Genomic DNA, 19,858 nt, shown 5'->3' with positions numbered 1-19,858 from the left:
TTCTTGTTTTTTTGCAGTATGCTTGTAGAGCTATGAACTTCCCTCTCAAGACTGCTTTCGCTGTGTCCCATAGATTTTGGATTTTTGTGTTTTCATTGTCATTTGTTGCCATGATGTTTTTTTATTTCTTCTTTGATCTCTCTGGTAACCCAGTCATTGTTTAATACCATGCTGTTTAGTCTTCATGTGTTTAATTTCTTTGGATTGTTTTTATTGTAGTTGGTTTCCAGTTTTATGCCACTGTGGTCTGAGAAGATGCTTAATATGCTTTCTATCTTCTTGAATTTGGAGAGAGTTTGCCTATGTCCCAACATAAGGTTTATCTTTGAAAATGAACCATGTGCACTTGAGAAGAATTTATATTTATATTCTGTTGTTTTGGCGTGAAATGTTCTGAAGATGTCAATTTATTCCTTCTGGTCTACTGAGTCATTTAGGATTGATGTCTTTGATGATTTTTTGTTTAGAGGATTTGTCCAATGGTGATAGTGGGGTATTAAAGTCTCCTACTATGATTGTATTGCTGTCAATCTCTCCCTTGATATCCTCCAGGAGTTTTTTTATGTATTTGGGTGCTCCTGTATTGGGTGCATATATGTTTACCAGAGTTATTTCTTCTTGTTGGATTGCTCCCTTTAGTATTATGAAGTGGCCTTCCTTATCTCTTGTTATGTCCTTCATCTTGAGATCTAATTTGTCAGATATAAGTATTGCTACCCCAACTTTTTTTTTTCATTTCCATTTGCCTGAAAAACCTTTTTCCATCCCTTCATCCTCAGTCTGTGTGCATGTTTTTTTCTGAGGTGGGTTTCTTGTAGACAGCAGATATATGGGTCTTGTTTTCTTATCCAATCCGTTACCCTATGTCTTTTGATTGGGGCATTTAATCTGTTTACATTTAAAGTTATTATTGATAGGTACTTATTTGTCGCCATTTTTATTCTTTACCCCTGTGTTCCTTCTTTGCTTCCTATTTCTTTTTTTTACAGCAGACCCTTTAGCATTTCTTGCATTGCTGGTTTGGTGGTAATAAATTCCCTTAGTCCTTTTTTGTCTGTGAAGCTCCTGATTTCACCTTCAATTTTGAATGATAGCCTTGCTGGGTACAGTATTCTTGGATTCAGACCCTTCCTTTGCATGACTTTGTATATTTCATTCCATTCCCTTCTAGCCTGATGAGTTTCTGTTGAGAAATCAGTTGCTAGTCTGATGGGGGTTCTTTTGTATGTAACTTTCTGTCTCTCTCTGGCTGCTTTTAAGATTCTTACTTTGTCCTTGGTGTTTGCCAATTTAATTGTAATGTGCCTTGGCATCAGTCTTTTGGGGTTCATTTTGCTTGGGACTCTGTGAGCTTCTTGGATTTATGTGGGTTCTTTTCTTCCCTATATCAGAGAAGTTTTCTGTCATTATTTCTTCAAAGAGGTTTTCTATTCCTTGCTCAGCTTCCTTTCTTTCTGGAACCCCTATTATGCGGATGTTGTTTTGTTTCATGTTGTCCCAAAGTTCCCTTAGGCTCTCCTCCTGATTTTTATTTATTTTTTCTAGAAGCTGCTCTACTTGGGTATTTTTTCCCATCTTGTCTTGTAGCTCACTGATGCGGTCCTCTGCTTCTTCTAGTCTACTCTTGATGCTTTCTATTGAGTTCTTTACAGCAGTGATGTCATTTTTCATATACTCTTGGTTCTTCTTCATTTCCTCTTTGTTCTTACTCATATTGTCGAATTTGTCTTCCATTCTTTTCAGCCACCTTTTCTGGTGATGCCTGCTTTTCTTTCATATGCGGGCTATTTCTTTGTCTCCCCATGGTCTCTCTTCTCTGGATGTCTGGTTATGCAGTTCTCTCTCTCCTGCGTTGATTTATAGGCACAAAATACAACACAACCAGGTACAACACACAAGGCACTGAACATAAATGTATTCATGATATTAATAACCTCCAATAAAGGTGACCACCAGAAAAAGGCAAATTAGGGGATAAGAGAGAAAGAGGAAGAGGAAAAAGAAAGAAAGAAAAATAAAGAAAAAATGAAAAAGGAATGTCAAAATGAAATTGGGAAAAGGAAAAAAAAAAGTAAGAGAGACAAGAAAGAGACTAAGAGAGTAAGGGGAACAAACTATATATATGGGGAGAAAACTCCAATAGAACAGCCACTAATCCCAGCAAATGCTAGCAACAAGTACCTGGGGATTAATACAAACTACAACACCAACTAATATCAAGTGAGGCAAGGGAACACAGAAGAAAAAAGCAAACAAAAACAAAGCAAACAAACAAACAAACAAACAAACAAAAAGAATAAGCAAAACAATCTCACAAAAAAGCATGAAAATTCGATATAATCAAAGTTCAAGCAAACAACATCAAAAGGACAGAGAGAAAAACAATTTTTTGGATAGTTAAGATAGTGAAGAAAGAGGTATGTATGGACTTGGAGCAGGGGATTGTAGATTAGATATATAAGTAGGGTGAAATTTCATCAGGGGGTAAACAGAAAGAATAGAGAAAATCTAAAGCAGGAAAGGGGTAAGATAAACAGGACACCAAAAGGGGAAAGGTTAGGAAGAGAGTGATGGCATAAAGGTAGAGTTGAGATAGAATAAAACAATGCTAAAGGAAAGATGAAAATAGGATGTAGAACACTAATCCCTAAGTAAGATAAAGAGAAAATAAAATGATACTTTCAAAAAAAAAAAAACAAAAAACGGTAAAATAGTAGTAGTAATGATACTGATTGAAAATAAAAATGTAATAATTAAAAAGGTAAAATCAAGTGAGGAAAAAAGAAAAAAAATTAGTTTCTTGATTAAAAGATGAAAAAATGAAAATAAAAAAATAAAAACAAAAAAATAAAATGTGCAGTAGTGAAGGTCATTCACTTCCTTTATTGTTCAGTTTGGCATGCCTGTTTTTCAGTCTGGATAGTATATCAGTTCCCTGCATTCCACTGCTCCTCAGTGTTGTAAGCCAGTTCTGATTTTTAAGCAGGTGGTGTCTCTTAATTTCTCATATTCCTTTATTTTTGATTACACAAGAGTCAATTTGTGATTCAGCCCCTGAGTGGCAGTAATTCTGGATTGACTTCTGGATCTCTTTGGCCTCTCTAGCCTGTATTTAGATCCTTCTTTTCCTGTGGCACTCAATACTGGTTTGTGGAAGTGGTCTGCCTCAGAGCTGGCTCTCTGATGGTCACTCCCTGATCCGATCCCCAGGATCCAGAAAAACAACTTTCCCCTGCAGTCTCATCAACTGGGTGATGCTATGTATTGGGCTTAGTAATCAGAAGCAAGGATTTGAAGAGGAAAAAGCCCAAGTGTGCGTACAATGGTTGTGCGCGCAAGTCTAAGCAGCCGGCACACCTTTGAAATTCTTAGGCTGTCCCTGCAGGTCAGATCAAAATGGGTTGCTTTTTAGAGATCCCTTCTGTTAGCAGCTCTGAGGACCCCCTTCCACATTCATGGATCACGCCAGCCCCAACAGCCATGGATTTTTCCAGGCACAGACTTCCCTGATCCTCCAGCTCCCGCAAAATGTGCATTTCTCTCTCACGCCGTGACCAGAGACCTCACCTTATCCCAGGCGAAATCTGACTTTTCCGTGGTGGAGTGTAGAGCTCCTCTGAATCCGCTTGTTTGTGCCAACTGGGGACCGGTGTTCTGGGGTTCACAGCTGTTCAATGGGTGCCGCAGTTGTGCATTTTCAGGCTTCCCATAAGCTCCACTTTCCCTTTCAAGATGGTGCAGTCTCCGCATCTGAGCCTGTAGCTCCAGGAGGGAACCCAACTACAGTGGGGGCTGCCTGGTCAGGAGAACCCCGTCTAGCAGTTCCCCACCTTCTCCTGGAGTTTAGCTGTCCTTAACTTGCCAACAAACACTCCTCGTGCGACCCTCAGCTTTTCTTTCTTTCTGCTCCGGGACAGGGCTCAGAACACATCTGTCTATTCCGCCGCCATTTTTTTTTCCTCTTATCACTGTGTTATTCAAATGCATTTCAGATAAATGTATAAAAGAGCCTCCACTGAGTTCCCCTCCAGGTAGTCAGGACAGGGTTGAAGGACATGCATGTTTGTGCAGGAATATCGTGATTCTTATTTACATGACTGGGCAGGATTTTAACTCCTGTGTGATTCATCCTTTTTATTTTTTAGTTTTCACTTTGGTTATTTTGACTTTTTTTTTTTTTTCAGATTATCTACTCACATCAATCTTACATGTGATTTGCCAGGAAATAAACACCCCTCCACTCCTCGCCCCCCCCACACACCAAGACACCATTGCAGATCTGGTACACTTAAATATATCACCCCATTGGAAGTGCTATCAGCATAGTCTTGGCAAATATCCCAAAGCATATATTTCAGAAGTTTTTAGAAATTTTTTGTAATGTTCATGTTTAATTCTGAGGCCAAACTGCTTTCTAATGAAGACAGCATTGTGCTTTGCACAAGAATGGAAACCTCAAAATAATCACCATAAAGCTTCTGGGAGAACAAACTAGAATGGTCCACAGATATAAGATGAAACCCACAATGTTGGAGTTTTAAATGGTTAGAGAGGCCCCGACTACAATACAAGCATAAGCCACCATTAGAAGAGTGGAATATGATATGCTCCAAGATGTATCCTTAAACTTTCATTTGAACCCTCAGTCTGAATTATAAGGATTGATCTTCAGTTCAGTCCAGCCAGCAGAAATTGACTATGCAATTTTTCATTGTATTTAATATACAGACCATGTACGTTCTAGAAGGTTCGTTTAGCATACACCGTTGTACTTTTTGTCCCAGTAATTTGAGGGCATGCAAATACCTCCAAGTCATCAGTAAGTACAGGCCATTTTCCTTCTTCATCATAATTAGACATGTCATCTGCAGTCATTGTACTGAAGTCCAAAAGAAAATTCCAAGTATCCTTTGGCATTGATTGTTTATGATGTCCCAACAACAACTTTTTCCATAAGTCTAAGAATTTAAATCTTTCATTAAGCACTAAGTTACAGTAGGCAATGGCCATTTCTAGATCTAAAACCTTTTTGTCTTGGATTCTTTGCAAAATTAAAAGTAAACTGGTAAAAAAAAAAAAAGTAAACTGGGAAAATCCTTAAATTGTCCTGATCCTTTCAATCCCTGTTCCATCTTGGGTATCTGGGGTTCTGTGCTGTCACTTCCTAATTCTGTCAGGCCCTGAATGAACTCTTGTTTGGAAAACTTCCACTGTGTTGCTGCTCTGAACTTCCACGCAACGATCAACCCAATGATGCTGGCTGGGCATGAGTGCCAGGTCATCACAGAACTGCTGTATGCCATGTATTTCAATTTTATTTTTATCTTGAGAATCTTTGTGTCTAGTGTATAGATATTCCAACTTCTTCTTGTCCAATGATCCGTTTACACTGTCTCCTATGTACAGTTCAGGATTTGGGAAACAAATGGTCTGTTGCAACATCTAACTTCCAGTAATTTAAAAAAATATGTCTGCTTTTTATTGTACATTTAAATTTTTTAAAAAGTACCAATCCTCCATAACGATGCTATCAGGAAACATTAAGTGACATAAATAAGTTTGTAAAATGTCATAAAGCATAAATTTAGCATAGATAGTCCTAATAATATTTGATAGGAGTTTGCATCTTATTAATAGTCTAGAGCAGTGGTCGGCAAACTGTGGCTAGAGTGCCACACGCGGCTCTTTGGCCCCTTGAGTGTGGCTCTTCCACAAAATACCACGTGCGGGTGCGCACGTACAGTGTGATTGAAACTTCGTGGCCCATGCGCAGAAGTCGGTTTTCAGCTCTCAAAAGAAATTTCAATCGTTGTACTGTTGATATTTGGCTCTGTTGACTAATGAGTTTGCCGACCATTGCTCTAGAGTATTTATGACAACTGGGAATTGATTTATTGAAGTGTTGAGATTAAAACCACAACAGCATATTACAAATGAAAAGTGTTAGAGTATTAAGAAGCAAATGGTGCTTAAAAGAAATATCATGATGTACTGTGATGGAATTGTAAATTTATGAATGTCTCTGGCATATATTAGCAATTAAAATAAACCTTTTGTTTTTGTTTCTAGTAAATGAAATACATACATTTAATCCACATCTGTCTCAAACCGTCATTTTGAGACATGCAACTTACTGCTGGTTTTTCACTAGGTTGTGTGAAGATCGTAAAGTAACCATGGGTATCTTTCTGCAATGACTTAAACTTGTTCATGTTGTGTCCTCCAGACCTTTCTCTCCTCCTCCAGCTCCAGAGTGAATGGAGGATAGACAGCTCCTCTCCTGGGCTCCAGTTCATGCACGGTGTGGGGCAGCCCTTGGTGCAGCTGAGGAAGCAGCCCTGGCCTATGAGAGGCATAGAGATGGGGGCAGGTTTCAGGAGCCCTGTGTGAGTTTTCCCATGGGGGCGGGGTCCTCCCAGGCATGTGTGATTCATCCTTTGATTATAAAGATTGAAGATATTCCTGAGTATAAAGAACTTCCTGAGTGTAAATATGTGATATTTAGATTGTTTTCTCACTATCCCTTTGGTGGATTTGAAAAAATTTAGAAAAGACAAGATATTTAATTAGAACACTTAGAAGGAGTCACTTTTGTATGCAGCACATTGAAAAATTTCAAACAGAAACAGGAAAATAGTTCAGAAAAAAACACTCTGTAATTCTTCACCCAAATGAATAAGCAACCTTACACATGGAGATCATATTCCACAGTTTATTTTTTATTTTACTATTATTTTACTATTGACTAGAGGCCCAGTGCACAAAAACGCATGGCCCTGACCACCTGCGTGCACTTCAGCTTGCCCACCTCATCACACCCACCGGCTAACTGCCCCAGCCTCCTGCTGGCCGCTAGCCTTGTTGCAATTGGAGCCTGTGGGCCACGGGGTAGGGAATGAGAGGTGCTCCATGCACTTCATGGTGCCTGGTCGTTTGGTCATTTCAGTCATGACACCTGTGGCCTTTTATTATTATGATTTTTTTAGAGAAAGAGGAAGGGAGACATAGATACAGAGGTAGACAGACAGATAGATAGATAGATAGATAGATTGATTGATAGATAGATAGATGTTAGACAATAGATAGATAGGTAGGTAGATAGATAGATAGATGGATAGATAGATAGATAGAAGCATCAATGTGAGAAAGAAAGATTGACTGACTGCTTCTTGTATGCACCCGACCTGGGATGGAACCCACAACTTAGATATGTGCTCTGACCTGGAATCAAACATACAACACTTTGTGGTGGACAAGCAGATACTCCATCCAACTGAGCCAAGTCAATATTCCACATTTAATGACATGCAGCATGAAACATATTTTTGTAGAGTAATAAATTGTATGGCTATTTTTTGTTTCATCATATTTAAGGTCATCTCTGACTCTAACCATATAAGATCACTCTATTTATTAAAATGTATGTATCCATGTAGACACTTCTTGGAAACATGTATTGAGTAGTCAATTTTTGCCAGTGGCTAAGGTAGGCATGTGGACACACAGTTGAATAACTGAATGAGGACTATAAAACCAGGAGACCAGCTATAAAACATACTAGCATGTTAAAGTCTACAATATCAAGAAGAGTTGCTATAGAAAATATTGATGAACATATAAGTGAAAACTGTGGTCTCAGATTTTCTTCTACAATAAAATTATGTAAATGACCTTAGTAGCCAAGTATAGTTTGTCCCTAGGGGTAGTATAATTCATGACTATTCTTTCAGGAAAACAATAGAAAAATTACTTGGTATGATATATGTCATAAGAGACCAAATTATACTGAAGTAATACATGTTAACCCATGAGATAAATGAGTATTTCCAGTTCCTCAAGGTCCAAAGATTGGATTAATTTGTGTCAGACTTTTTTCTCTGAGGCTAGAAACCTGCATTCCTGGGCAATTCATCAGCCTAGTACAGTTGGCCCTAGAAAAGCTTACCGGCCAAGGAATCGTTGCAGGGCCCTCTTTATGTCATTGTTCCTCAGACTGTAGATGAAGGGGTTCAGCATGGGTGTGACCACAGTGTACATCACTGAGGCTGTTGCACTTGAGTGTGCATTTTGGGTAGCAGCAGAGCTGAGGTACACTCCAAGGCTAGTACCATAAAATAAGGAGACAACTGAGAGGTGAGATGCACAGGTAGAAAATGCTTTATACTTCCCCTGAGATGATGGGATTACACATATGGAGGCAATGATCTTAGAATAAGAGTAAAGGATCCCAGCAAGGGGACCACCACCTAGCAGTCCAGCTGAAAAGTACATTGTAATGTTGTTAAGAAAGGTGTCAGAACAGGCAATTTGGACCACCTGACTGAGTTCACAGAAAAAGTGGGGAATTTCTAAGTCTGAGCAGAAGCGCAGACCCAACACCATTAAGCTATTTAGTGAGGAATTCAGGACACTCAGGATCCAGGACACCAGAACCAGCAGTCCACAGAGCCGGGGGTTCATGATTACCATGTAATGCAGTGGATGGCAGATGGCCACAAACCGGTCATATGCCATCACAGTCAGGATTATGTTGTCCAACATTGCAAAGAGGATATAAAAATACAGCTGGGTGATGCAGCCTTCATAGGTTATGACTTTGCTCTGTGACTGGATGTTCCACAGCATCTTTGGGATGGTGGTGGAGGTGAAACAGATGTCTACCAAGGACAGGTTGGAGAGGAAGAAGTACATGGGTGTGTGGAGGTGGGAGTCTGAGCTGACGGCCAGGATGATGAGCAGGTTTCCCAACACAGTGATCAGGTACATGGAGAGGAAAAGCCCAAATATGAGGGGCTGCAGTTCCAGTGCCTGTGAAATTCCTAGAAGAAGGAATTCTGAAATTTGTGTACCATTGCCTATTTCCATGTGTTGGAAGTGACTAACAAAAAAAAAAAAAAAAAAAAAAAAAAAAAAAAAAAAAAAAAAAGACAAAAAGAAAAAATGAATAATTAATTTCCACATTAGCAAGCATTAGTAACTGAGAATAAATGAAACATTTATATTTTAGAGTCAGGAAAATAATTTCCATCTTTGTGTGGGGGGGGCAGAAAGGAACTAGGACGTAGATTTGAAGTCAGAGTGAAAAAAAAAAAAAGAATTTCTAACAGTTAACTGGGAAAGTCACCCCTCACTGAGTACAAAGGAAATAGTTTCCACCTGACCACTAAGCCCTTCCCCCGCATTCCAGAGACATACCAGAGCTGTCCTTGCCACAGACCATCCATCTAGGAAAAGATACGGTATAGGGCCTCCTCACTGCACCAGTAGACCATATTAGGAAAGGCCTGAGACAAAGGGGTCCCGAATTCGCGGGAAAATTCCAAGGGGCCGATCAGGGAATGCCAGGTCATCAGGTGTAGGGGGAAGGGGTATAAAGGAAGGGACTGCCCCTTCAACGGCGCTCTCGCCTCTGTACTTGCCTGCTGCTGTGTCAGCTACGGCGGGGCCCAGATTCGAATCTGCAATAAACTTTTCCCTGTTTGATCCAATTGGTCTCGGTGGTCTATCTCCGGGGGACGCGCTCTGTTACATTTGGAGGCCCCAGCGAGATAACACTAAGGGGGCTTTTCATTAAGCCCCTTCAAATTTCACCCCGTTCCCCGGAGCTCCGCAATGTTCCTGTCTCTGCCTGCGCGGCGCCGGTAAGTCAGGCCTGTTTCGCTTTTGTTTTCCTGGTCTGGTTCTTGGTCTGGTCTGGTTTGGTACGTACCTCAGTATAGTGAATTAGGGAGGCGGGACGCTGCTGAACTCCCTTTTCACAGCCGAAGTGGTGACGATCACTGAGGCCTGGTTACAGGTCTGTTGAGAGACCTGATCTGGTTGGTCTGGTTGTGTGAATGACTGGAGAAGTGACTGTGCGGCCGCTGTTAATTGTGAGGGAAGTGTTGTTTGTCGGTTTCTTGTTTTGTTTTGCTTCGTTGTCTCTTTACAGTGTGTGGAGGATCGGCTCGAGGGCTAAGATGGGCCAAGGAGGTAGTAAAGCTAGCCCTCTGAGCCCCCTTGAGTGCATGATAAAGAATTTCACGGATTTCAGGAAGAGAGGAGAGGACTACGGGGTGTCGGTAGATGCCTTCACCCTGCAGAGATTCTGTGAATTGGAATGGCCAACGTTCGGAGTTAATTGGCCTTCAACGGGGACCCTAGATATGGGACCCTGTATGGGAGTCCAGCGTATAGTTTATGGCAAGCCCGGACACCCTGACCAAATCCCCTACATTGACATCTGGATTGATGTCCTGTTTGATAACCCCAAGTGGCTAAAGGATTGTGATTGCCCCCGGTCTAAGGAAAAATTGGGAAAGAGACCTACTAGACCTATCTTGGTGGCAAGGCCACCTGAGGAGCGCAGCGGGGAAACCGCCGCGAGCCCCATCGGCTCCTCCTATTTTAGAGACCCAGGAGGAGGAGCCGATCCTGGAACAAAGAACTCCTCGCCTGCCCCCTTACGTGGCTGCGGCCAGCTCAGCCAACATTGCTGAGCCTCGGGAGGAGTCCCGAGTCAAGAGGGAGTACCCGTCTTTGCCACGGGGATGCGCGCCAGGACCGAGCCCCCTGATGGCGCCCGATTCTTCCACCTCACAGGGGGAGGCCCATCCCTCTGACTCCCCCTTGAGCCCTCCCCATACTAGGTCGGGAGCCCTTTTTGGCGATGATCGACCAGTAACACAGCTCCCATTGAGAGAGGTGGAAGAGGCGGACTCTCGTGGCACCCGCCTGAGGACTTATGTCCCGTTCACCACCTCTGACCTTTACAATTGGAAAAACCAAAACCCCCCTTCTTCCCAGAACCCACAGGGGTTAATAACTCTTTTGGAGTCTGTTTTTTATACCCACCAGCCCACGTGGGACGATTGCCAGCAGCTTTTAAATACCCTTTTCACCTCAGAGGAGAGAGAGAGAATAAAGACGGAAGGAAGGAAGCAGGTTCTGGATGGGCTGGGGGAACCTATAACAGACCCAACCCGGATTGATCCTGTGTTTCCCCTTGCCCGTCCCGAGTGGAACCCTAACTCTGTAGTGGGGAGGGAGGCCTTAGACCAATACTGCCAAGTCCTCCTAAGAGGCATCCGGGCATCAGCCCGCAAGCCCACTAATCTCTCCAAGGTGACCGAGACAAAACAGGGGCCAAATGAAAGTCCGGCGGCTTTCCTAGAGCGATTGTGCGAGGCCTATAGGACATATACGCCTATAGATCCTGACGCCCCGGCAAATCAGGCAGCCCTTGTAGTCCAGTTTGTAGCACAGTCAGCCCCAGATATTAGGAAAAAATTACAAAAGATAGAAGGCTTCGAGGGCAAGTCTCTTTCAGAGCTATTGGCCATAGCCCAGAGGGTCTTCGAATATCGAGAAGACCCGTCACAGGCATTAACCCAGAAGATGGCAAAGGTCCTCATAGCCATGGAGAAAAGAGACCAGAGAGGGAAAGGACAGGACAGAGAAAAACGGCCGGGGACGGGCAGAAGATCACAGCTCGGGCGGAACCAGTGTGCTTACTGCAGGAAACTAGGTCACTGGAAAAATGAGTGTCCGGAGAAGCCAAGGAGGAGAGAGTCGGGACCCAGCCCAGTGCTTGTAGAGGAAATAGACTGAGGACGTCAGGGCTCCTCCACCCCCCGGGAGCCCCGGGTAACGTTGACTGTGGGGGGCAAGCCAGTTGATTTCTTGGTGGATACCGGAGCCACCCACTCCGTTCTCCTAAAACCCGAGGGCCCACTATCCTCTAAGAAAACAGCCATCATAGGAGTGACTGGAAAACCAAAATCCTACCCATGGTCCCAAGCTCGCATTACTAACCTAGGGGAGAGAACAGTCACCCACTCATTCCTTGTCATCCCCGAGTGCCCTGAACCGCTCTTAGGACGGGATCTCTTGCAAAAGTTAAAGGCCACCATCTCCTTCACGGAAGGGGGCCCCCAAGTCCGAACAGGAGAAGGAAAGATCCTTGTCACATTCCCACTGGAAGAAGAGTACAGGTTACTTGATGAACCTTCCCCTGACGTAGAATCTGACCTCCTAGCTAGGTGGCGACAGGAGATCCCAGAGGTTTGGGCAGAGACTAATCCACCAGGGCTGGCAAAACATCAGCCCCCGGTAGTTGTCCAGCTCCTCAGCACGGCCCTCCCTGTCCGCATTCGCCAATACCAGATCAGTGGGAAGGCAAGGGCCGGGATTTCAAAACATATCAGGAGGCTTAGAGAAGCTGGGATCCTAGTCCCCTGTCAGTCAGCCTGGAATACTCCGCTCTTACCTGTCCAGAAACCAGGCACGGAGGACTTTAGACCAGTCCAGGACTTAAGAGAAGTAAACAAGCGGGTAGAGACCATCCATCCAACGGTCCCAAACCCCTACACTTTACTCAGCCTCCTGAAGCCAGACCAACAGTTTTACTCAGTTTTAGATCTGAAAGACGCTTTTTTTCTGCCTCCCCCTTGCACCCCAGAGTCAACCCATCTTCGCTTTCGAATGGGTAGACCCCGAAAAAGGAGAATCAGGACAACTAACCTGGACCCGCCTGCCCCAAGGTTTTAAGAACTCCCCCACTCTTTTTGACGAGGCCTTAAGTCAAGATTTGCGAGACTTTAGGACTAATCACCCTAATGTCACATTACTCCAGTATGTTGATGACCTCCTCCTGGCGACCTCTACTCTATCAGAGTGCCAGGAAGCCACCAGAGCCTTATTAAGGACTCTAGGCCACCTCGGCTACCGAGTGTCAGCTAAGAAGGCTCAACTCTGCAAGACGGAGGTTACTTACCTGGGATATCACCTCCGTCAAGGGGAACGTACCCTCTCCCAGAGTCAGATCCAGGCCATTCTTCAGATTCCCACGCCTACCTCAAAAAGGCAAGTAAGGGAGTTCCTGGGGGCAGTGGGGTACTGCAGACTATGGATTCTAGGTTTCGCTGAAATTGCAAAGCCCCTGTACGCTGCCACTGGAGGAAAGGAGCCGACCCTCTCCTGGACCAATGAGGAAGAAGAAGCATTCAAAGCACTCAAGACTGCGTTGGTGAGTGCCCCCGCTTTGGCCCTACCAGACCTCGAGAAGCCATTTCACCTCTTCGTGGCAGAATCTAGGGGAGTAGCAAAAGGGGTACTCACCCAGACGTTAGGCCCCTGGAAAAGGCCCGTAGCCTACCTGTCCAAAAGACTAGATCCCGTAGCAGCCGGGTGGCCCGGGTGTCTAAGAGCAATAGCAGCCACAGCTATTCTGGTCAAAGAAGCGTCAAAGCTAACCTTTGGCCAAAACCTCCAGATCACGGCTCCCCACAATGTAGAACAGCTGCTACGGGCACCCCCAGAAAAGTGGCTCTCAAACGCCCGAGTAACTCAGTATCAAGTCCTCCTCCTAGACCCCCCGAGGATAAGTTTCCTCCAAACTGCCGCCCTAAACCCAGCCACCTTACTACCGGAGCCCATAGAGGATGCCCCACTCCATGACTGCGGGGAGATCCTCACATCTCTAACTTCCTTGAGAGCAGACCTGACTGACATTCCCCTCCCTGAGGCGGATGGGACTCTTTTCACCGACGGGAGCAGTTTTATAGAAGGGGGAATTCGCTATGCGGGGGCCGCGGTAGTCACCCTGGACTCTGTCATTTGGGCACAAGCCCTGGGGCATGGGACTTCTGCACAAAAAGCCGAGCTAATTGCCCTAACTCAGGCGCTTAGGTGGGGAAAAGGGAAGAGGATCAATATTTACACGGATAGCAGATATGCTTTTGCCACTGTCCATGTGCATGGAGCCCTGTACAAAGAGAGAGGCCTCCTCACGGCAGGAGGGAAGGACATTAAAAATGCTCAAGAGATCCTAAATCTATTGTCTTCCATCTGGGGGCCTAAGGAAGTAGCAGTCATCCACTGCAAAGGACATCAGAAGGACAATTCTGAAATCTCACGGGGGAATCGGCTGGCTGATCAAACAGCTAGGGACATTGCCAAAAGACCAGTAGGGCCCCTAGAAGTCTTAGCCCTCCAGGAAGACATCACTCCTCCCAACCCCCACTACACCTCTGAGGAAGAGGAATTAGGCCGGAGGTTACTGGGGAAGAAGGACGAGGGAGGATGGATCCGATTACCAGATGGCAGGGTCCTCCTACCACAGGCCATAGGGAGAAACATAGTTGAACAAACTCACCGTAGCACCCACCTTGGGGGAACAAAATTGGTCGAGCTCCTCCGGAAGAGTTATCTACTTAAAGGACTCTACAGACTCACCCAGGACACTGTTCGAAGATGCCAGACGTGTGCCAGAGTAAACCCCAACCCCATCCAAGTTAGAGAACCTGGAATCCGATTCCGAGGAAGCACCCCGGGAGAACACTGGGAGCTGGACTTCACGGAGTTACCTACGACCAGAGGAGGCTACAGGTACCTCCTCGTCCTTGTGGACACCTTCTCGGGCTGGCCAGAGGCATTTGCCACCAAGAAAGAGACAGCCCAGGTAGTAGTTAAACAATTGGTCTCTGAAATTCTCCCCCGGTTTGGCCTACCAATATATTTGGGGTCTGACAATGGTCCGGCGTTCACCGCCCAGGTCACCAGGCAATTGGCAGACTATCTAAAAATTAAGTGGAAGCTCCACTGTATATATAGACCCCAGAGCTCAGGACAGGTAGAGAGAATGAATCGGACACTTAAGGAGTTTCTGACGAAGCTAAAGCTCGAGACTGGCGGTGATTGGGTAAGTCTCCTCCCCTTTGCTCTATTAAGGGCCAGATGCACCCCGTACGCACAGGGATTCACCCCTTATGAAATAATTTTTGGAAGACCACCCCCGATCCTTCCCCGGGTTGGGGAGGAACATCTTGGGGCTATATACAACCAGAATCTCCTTAAGTCATTACAGGCCCTCCAGCTGACCCGGAACGCGATCCAGAAAGCGGTCCGCGGAAGGAGCACCAGGGAAGCCCAACCGTCCAGAGATCCAGTTGCTGAGCCCGGTGACCTAGTCTGGGTAAAGAAACTCAACCCAGGCCAACTCGAGCCCCGGTGGGACGGCCCCTTCACCGTGATTCTCAGCACTCCTACTGCCACCAAGGTTGCAGGGAAGCAGCATTGGATACACCACACCCGACTGAAGAAGGCGTCAGAGGACCAGGGAGAATGGTGAGTCAGCCCCACCAGCGAGCCTCTAAAGGTCAAGATCACTCGGACCAATTCAAGCAAGTAACTCTCACTATGCTTTTGAGTATACTGGTAGCCTTCCCCTTGCAATGTGAGGGGGGGCTAGGGCAGCCGGTAGATAGGGCCACAATACTCCGGACATTGTTTGGTAACCCGTGTGACTGTGTGGGGAAACCAAGGAAACACCCCCACCTCCTACTCCCAAACCACTGATTGTGGGGGAAGGACCGCTTACTTGACATACAAACCCCAGATAGGTGGAGGATTCTCTCAGTCTTGGGTATGCGTCAAAAAGCCCACTATTATCCCCTCGTTAGATGGCAAACCAGGCCCGTGCCCTAAGGGGTGCTCCGTAGCCACAGAGATGCATTCCTCCTGTTACAAAGAGGTTCAGCAGTGCACCCACACAGATGGAAAACTTTACCTGACTGCAATCCTCCAGCGGACATTTAGTGGAACGTCTGGAGGAGATTGGGATTTCAGTCACCGTGTAGAATATTCAAAATACGCCCTAGCCTCCTGCAAAGGGGTTTTAGGACAACCTGTTTGCTGGCCTTCCATGGCCCCTATCCATGTTTCCGATGGTGGAGGGCCCACTGACAGAGTTCGAGAGGAGCTAGTGAAAACCCAGCTCAAAGAGATCATCAGGCATAAATATCCCCCTCTGAGCTATCACCCCCTGGCTCTCCCAAAGTCAAGGGGTCCAGACTTAAGCGCCCCAACACAAAAGATCCTAGATGCCACTCTCAGAGCTCTGAATGTCTCTAACCCAGAGCTAGCGGAAGACTGTTGGCTTTGCATGACTCTGGGGACGCCGATGCCACTTGCCATCCCCTCACCCAACGCTTCCGCCATGGAGGAGGGAAATTGTACAATCAGCCTCCCCTTTAGGGTACAGCCTGTAGGGTTCAACACCTCCACGTGCTTCCAACGACTATCCTCAGATGATCACTTTGATTTAGATGTAGGTTTTGTGACTTTTGCAAACTGTTCCCATATAGTTAACACCACTCAAGCTCTGTGTCCAGATATAGGCCAAACTTTTGTATGTGGGAGCAGTCTGGCTTACACCGCTCTACCAACTAACTGGACTGGACTATGTGTACAGGCTACTATCCTCCCAGATATTGATATAATTCAAGGGGATGAGCCAGTACCAATTCCTAGTTTAGACTTTATTGCTGGGAGAAGCAAGAGGGCGGTCCAACTCATCCCGCTCCTCGTAGGCCTAGGGGTGACAACCGCAGTGGCCACTGGGACTACGGGACTAGGGGTCGCAGTTCAATCCTACACCAAACTGTCTAACCAGCTAATTAATGATGTACAAGCCCTATCGGGCACCATCAATGACTTACAGGACCAGATAGACTCCTTAGCTGAAGTAGTCTTACAGAATAGAAGAGGCCTAGATTTGCTAACTGCCGAGCAGGGAGGAATATGTTTAGCCCTACAGGAGCGATGCTGTTTCTACGCCAACAAGTCAGGAATCGTCCGGGACAAGATCAAGACCCTTCAGGAGGACCTACTCAAGAGAAAAAAGGAGCTCCAAGAAAATCCCCTCTGGAGTGGACTTAACGGTTTCCTCCCCTACCTCCTCCCCTTGCTGGGCCCACTAGTCGGGTTACTGTTAGTATTATCAATAGGCCCATGCCTCTTCAGATCCTTGGTCAACATAATACAGGCTAGGACCCAGGATCTTAAAATTATGGTCCTCCGGTCCTACTATCAAAATCTACCAATAGATGAGGAAGAGGCAGAGGAATCAAGGATTTGATTCCCCGATAAGACCAGTAGGGAATGTGGGGGGGGGGGGGGGTGGGGGTAGAAAGGAACTAGGACGTAGATTTGAAGTCAGAGTGAAAAAAAAAAAAAAAGAATTTCTAACAGTTAACTGGGAAAGTCACCCCTCACTGAGTACAAAGGAAATAGTTTCCACCTGACCACTAAGCCCTTCCCCCGCATTCCAGAGACATACCAGAGCTGTCCTTGCCACAGACCATCCATCTAGGAAAAGATACGGTATAGGGCCTCCTCACTGCACCAGTAGACCATATTAGGAAAGGCCTGAGACAAAGGGGTCCCGAATTCGCGGGAAAATTCCAAGGGGCCGATCAGGGAATGCCAGGTCATCAGGTGTAGGGGGAAGGGGTATAAAGGAAGGGACTGCCCCTTCAACGGCGCTCTCGCCTCTGTACTTGCCTGCTGCTGTGTCAGCTACGGCTGGGCCCAGATTCGAATCTGCAATAAACTTTTCCCTGTTTGATCCAATTGGTCTCGGTGGTCTATCTCCGGGGGACGCGCTCTGTTACACTTTGTTGTGTGATCTGGTCCCCATTAATGTATCTCTAATGGTATTCCTTATTAGAATTTCCTTTTGTAACATCAACCTGTTCTTCAAACGTAATGTATACTGATATTTTATTGACAATATCTTTCCTGCATTTGAGAAATATATATTGACTATAGACCATGTTCTAGGCACTGTTCAGAGTATAGGACACTGATAAACAGAAGTCTACAAACTAATGATGGAGCAATAATATAATCAAATAAAAATGATAATATAATATATTCAATGGTGGAGATGCTATAAAGAAAAGTAAATCACATAAAATGGAGAGAGTGAATAGAGGGTGTTCTTTTTCATGGAGTTTAGCCAAGACTTACCAACAGCTGACACTTTAACACACTCCTCAATGAATACTGAGCGAGAGACTAAGTGGGAAAATGTTTCCCAGGGAGAAGGAACAGCCAGTACAAAGGCCATGAGGAAGATGGTTGTTTTAGAAAATGAAGGCTCAGGAGTTTGAAGATAGCACCATGTGGGCGAATTATTCTTGCAGCTCCTCATAGAACCAAACTGAGAATAAAAGTAAATTAAGGAATATTCACCCTGAATTACCAACTGAAGACTATCTGAAGAGGAGACTTTTAAAGAAGGAAGGTCAGAAACCACCTTGAGAGTGATAGGAAGTTTGTGGTTTCGGGAGGGGCAGTCCAAGTTGAGGAGGGATATCTCAGCTGTGGGGGTTTCCCCTGGAAAGTAGTGAGGCATGTACACCAGGCTGGGCTCCCAGCTTTCAGGGCCAGAGCCAGGAACACCTGCCCACATCACATCCATCAGTGAAAAGCAGCAGGGCTTCTACCAGCAGAGGGCAATGGAGCCTGCTGGAGATAAAGCCACTTTATTTTTATTTATTTATATATTTTTATTTTTAAAATCTTTATTGTTGAAAGCATTACATATGCTCCCTTGTTTCCCCCTGCGGGAAACCGATCATTGTCCCACTAATAGAAAGATGTGGCCAGGAAACTGGGAAGGCTGGTCAACAACCTTAAATGTTTTAATCACTCACTGTTTAGTTGAAACATTGTTAGCTGAAGCAACCTCCACCTCTGTTTCTCCTATGTAAATTTCTGTTATTGGAATTTCCTGCCTAAAGGTTATGGGCGTATCCCATAGTCTCAATAAAAGGGATTGCAAGGCCAGAGCAAAGGGTAGTCCTTCCACTAGAGTTGGGCTCCCCCCTGGCCCCCAATATTCCCAAATTAATACTTTTCCAAGTCTCTTTTCATTTGTGTGCGGCCTTCTCCAGAACCCGAACCCTGAACTGGAACCCTGAACCACGCGGGACATGAAAAGGGGTTCCCACATCTGGCGCCTGACTGCGGGACTTCTGGAGGAGATGATATTTTTCGCCTAAGAGCGAAGGAAAGGAAAAAATTCACCCAGAAAAAGGTGAGGGAGGTTCACCGCATGCAAAGCCCAAGGACTAACTGCAGAGTCTCGAACTGTAAGTAGGGTGGGAACGTCTTTTTCAGCCAGGCTAATGGGGAAGAATTAGGTTATAAAATAATGTGGTTTCTTATTCAAATTAAAATCTTAATTGGTATTTGGAATTTAAAATCTGTAATAAGAAATGAAACTCCACTGCTGAAACCTCCTCTGGTGCGGAGAAATTCAAAGTTGGCAGGAGAGGGCAGGGCTATCCGCTCTCCCGCAATGAGATTACTTAAGGTTTCGTTTAAAAATTATAAAAGAACTCGCAGGGAAATGCAAATCTTGGCCAAATTAGGTGCTAGTTATTACTTCGGAAAGTGAAAAAGAAAGAAAAAATTAAGATCTGTCTATCTTTTAAGCATGAAAAGAAATTCGGCCAGATCTGTTGCTGAAACTTCCCCCTAAGTAAGCAAGATGTTATTAATCTAGGAACTGCTAAATGTTTGACTTGCCAGCTTTAAAAGTTCAAAGTGCAAATTAAATTGGGAGAAATTATATAGTTGTGGTAATTAAAATCATATATGGATATATATATATATATTTGATCACTTTTTCCATGTTAAAATTTCAAGGCTTTAACAGAGATGATTCTTAGAAAGCTCCAAGGGCCCGGAGTAATACAGGAAATTTGTTCTCTCTTCTTAAAGGAAATATTTTAAATTTAAACGATTGATACTTGAAATCGCATGCAAAGCTTTATCAAATATAAATTAATAACTATATTTTACTTTTAGATGTTATAAAGGTTTTGGCCTTTAAAGTAGGGGACTATTCACTACTTGCTCCTGGGAGAGGTGCAAAAAATGTAACTAAGACCTTGTCTATACAAAGAAAAATTGACAGCCAGTTTGAAATTTAATTGCCATGGCCTAGAGCAAAGAATATCCTTACGTGATATTATTCTACAATGTCATTATAATTTTTGATATTTTACAACAGCATATTGTACAATTA

The 19,858-nt window shown here is 44.7% G+C and overlaps 1 protein-coding gene and 1 pseudogene across 2 annotated transcripts; both read right to left on the bottom strand.

The window, feature by feature from the left end:
- Positions 1–4,740: 4,740 nt before the first annotated feature.
- On the bottom strand, positions 4,741–6,212 carry LOC308251754 (DCN1-like protein 1; annotated as a pseudogene). The gene is made up of 2 exons: positions 6,086–6,212; positions 4,741–5,442 (listed from the first exon to the last, which is right to left on the bottom strand). The product of its transcript is annotated as a DCN1-like protein 1 (transcript).
- Positions 6,213–7,941: 1,729 nt separating this feature from the next.
- On the bottom strand, positions 7,942–8,874 carry LOC308252322 (olfactory receptor 7A10-like; the record flags this gene model as incomplete). The annotated part of the gene is made up of 1 exon (XM_080676726.1): positions 7,942–8,874. The coding sequence occupies exon 1, from the start codon at positions 8,863–8,865 to the stop codon at positions 7,942–7,944; it is 924 nt and encodes a 307-aa protein (XP_080532852.1). The 5' UTR covers positions 8,866–8,874.
- Positions 8,875–19,858: the final 10,984 nt, after the last annotated feature.

This window comes from Plecotus auritus (assembly GCF_963455305.1).
Source record: "Plecotus auritus genome assembly, chromosome: 6".
Taxonomy (NCBI): Eukaryota; Metazoa; Chordata; class Mammalia; order Chiroptera; family Vespertilionidae; genus Plecotus; species Plecotus auritus.
This window is presented reverse-complemented; position numbering and strand designations above follow the sequence as displayed.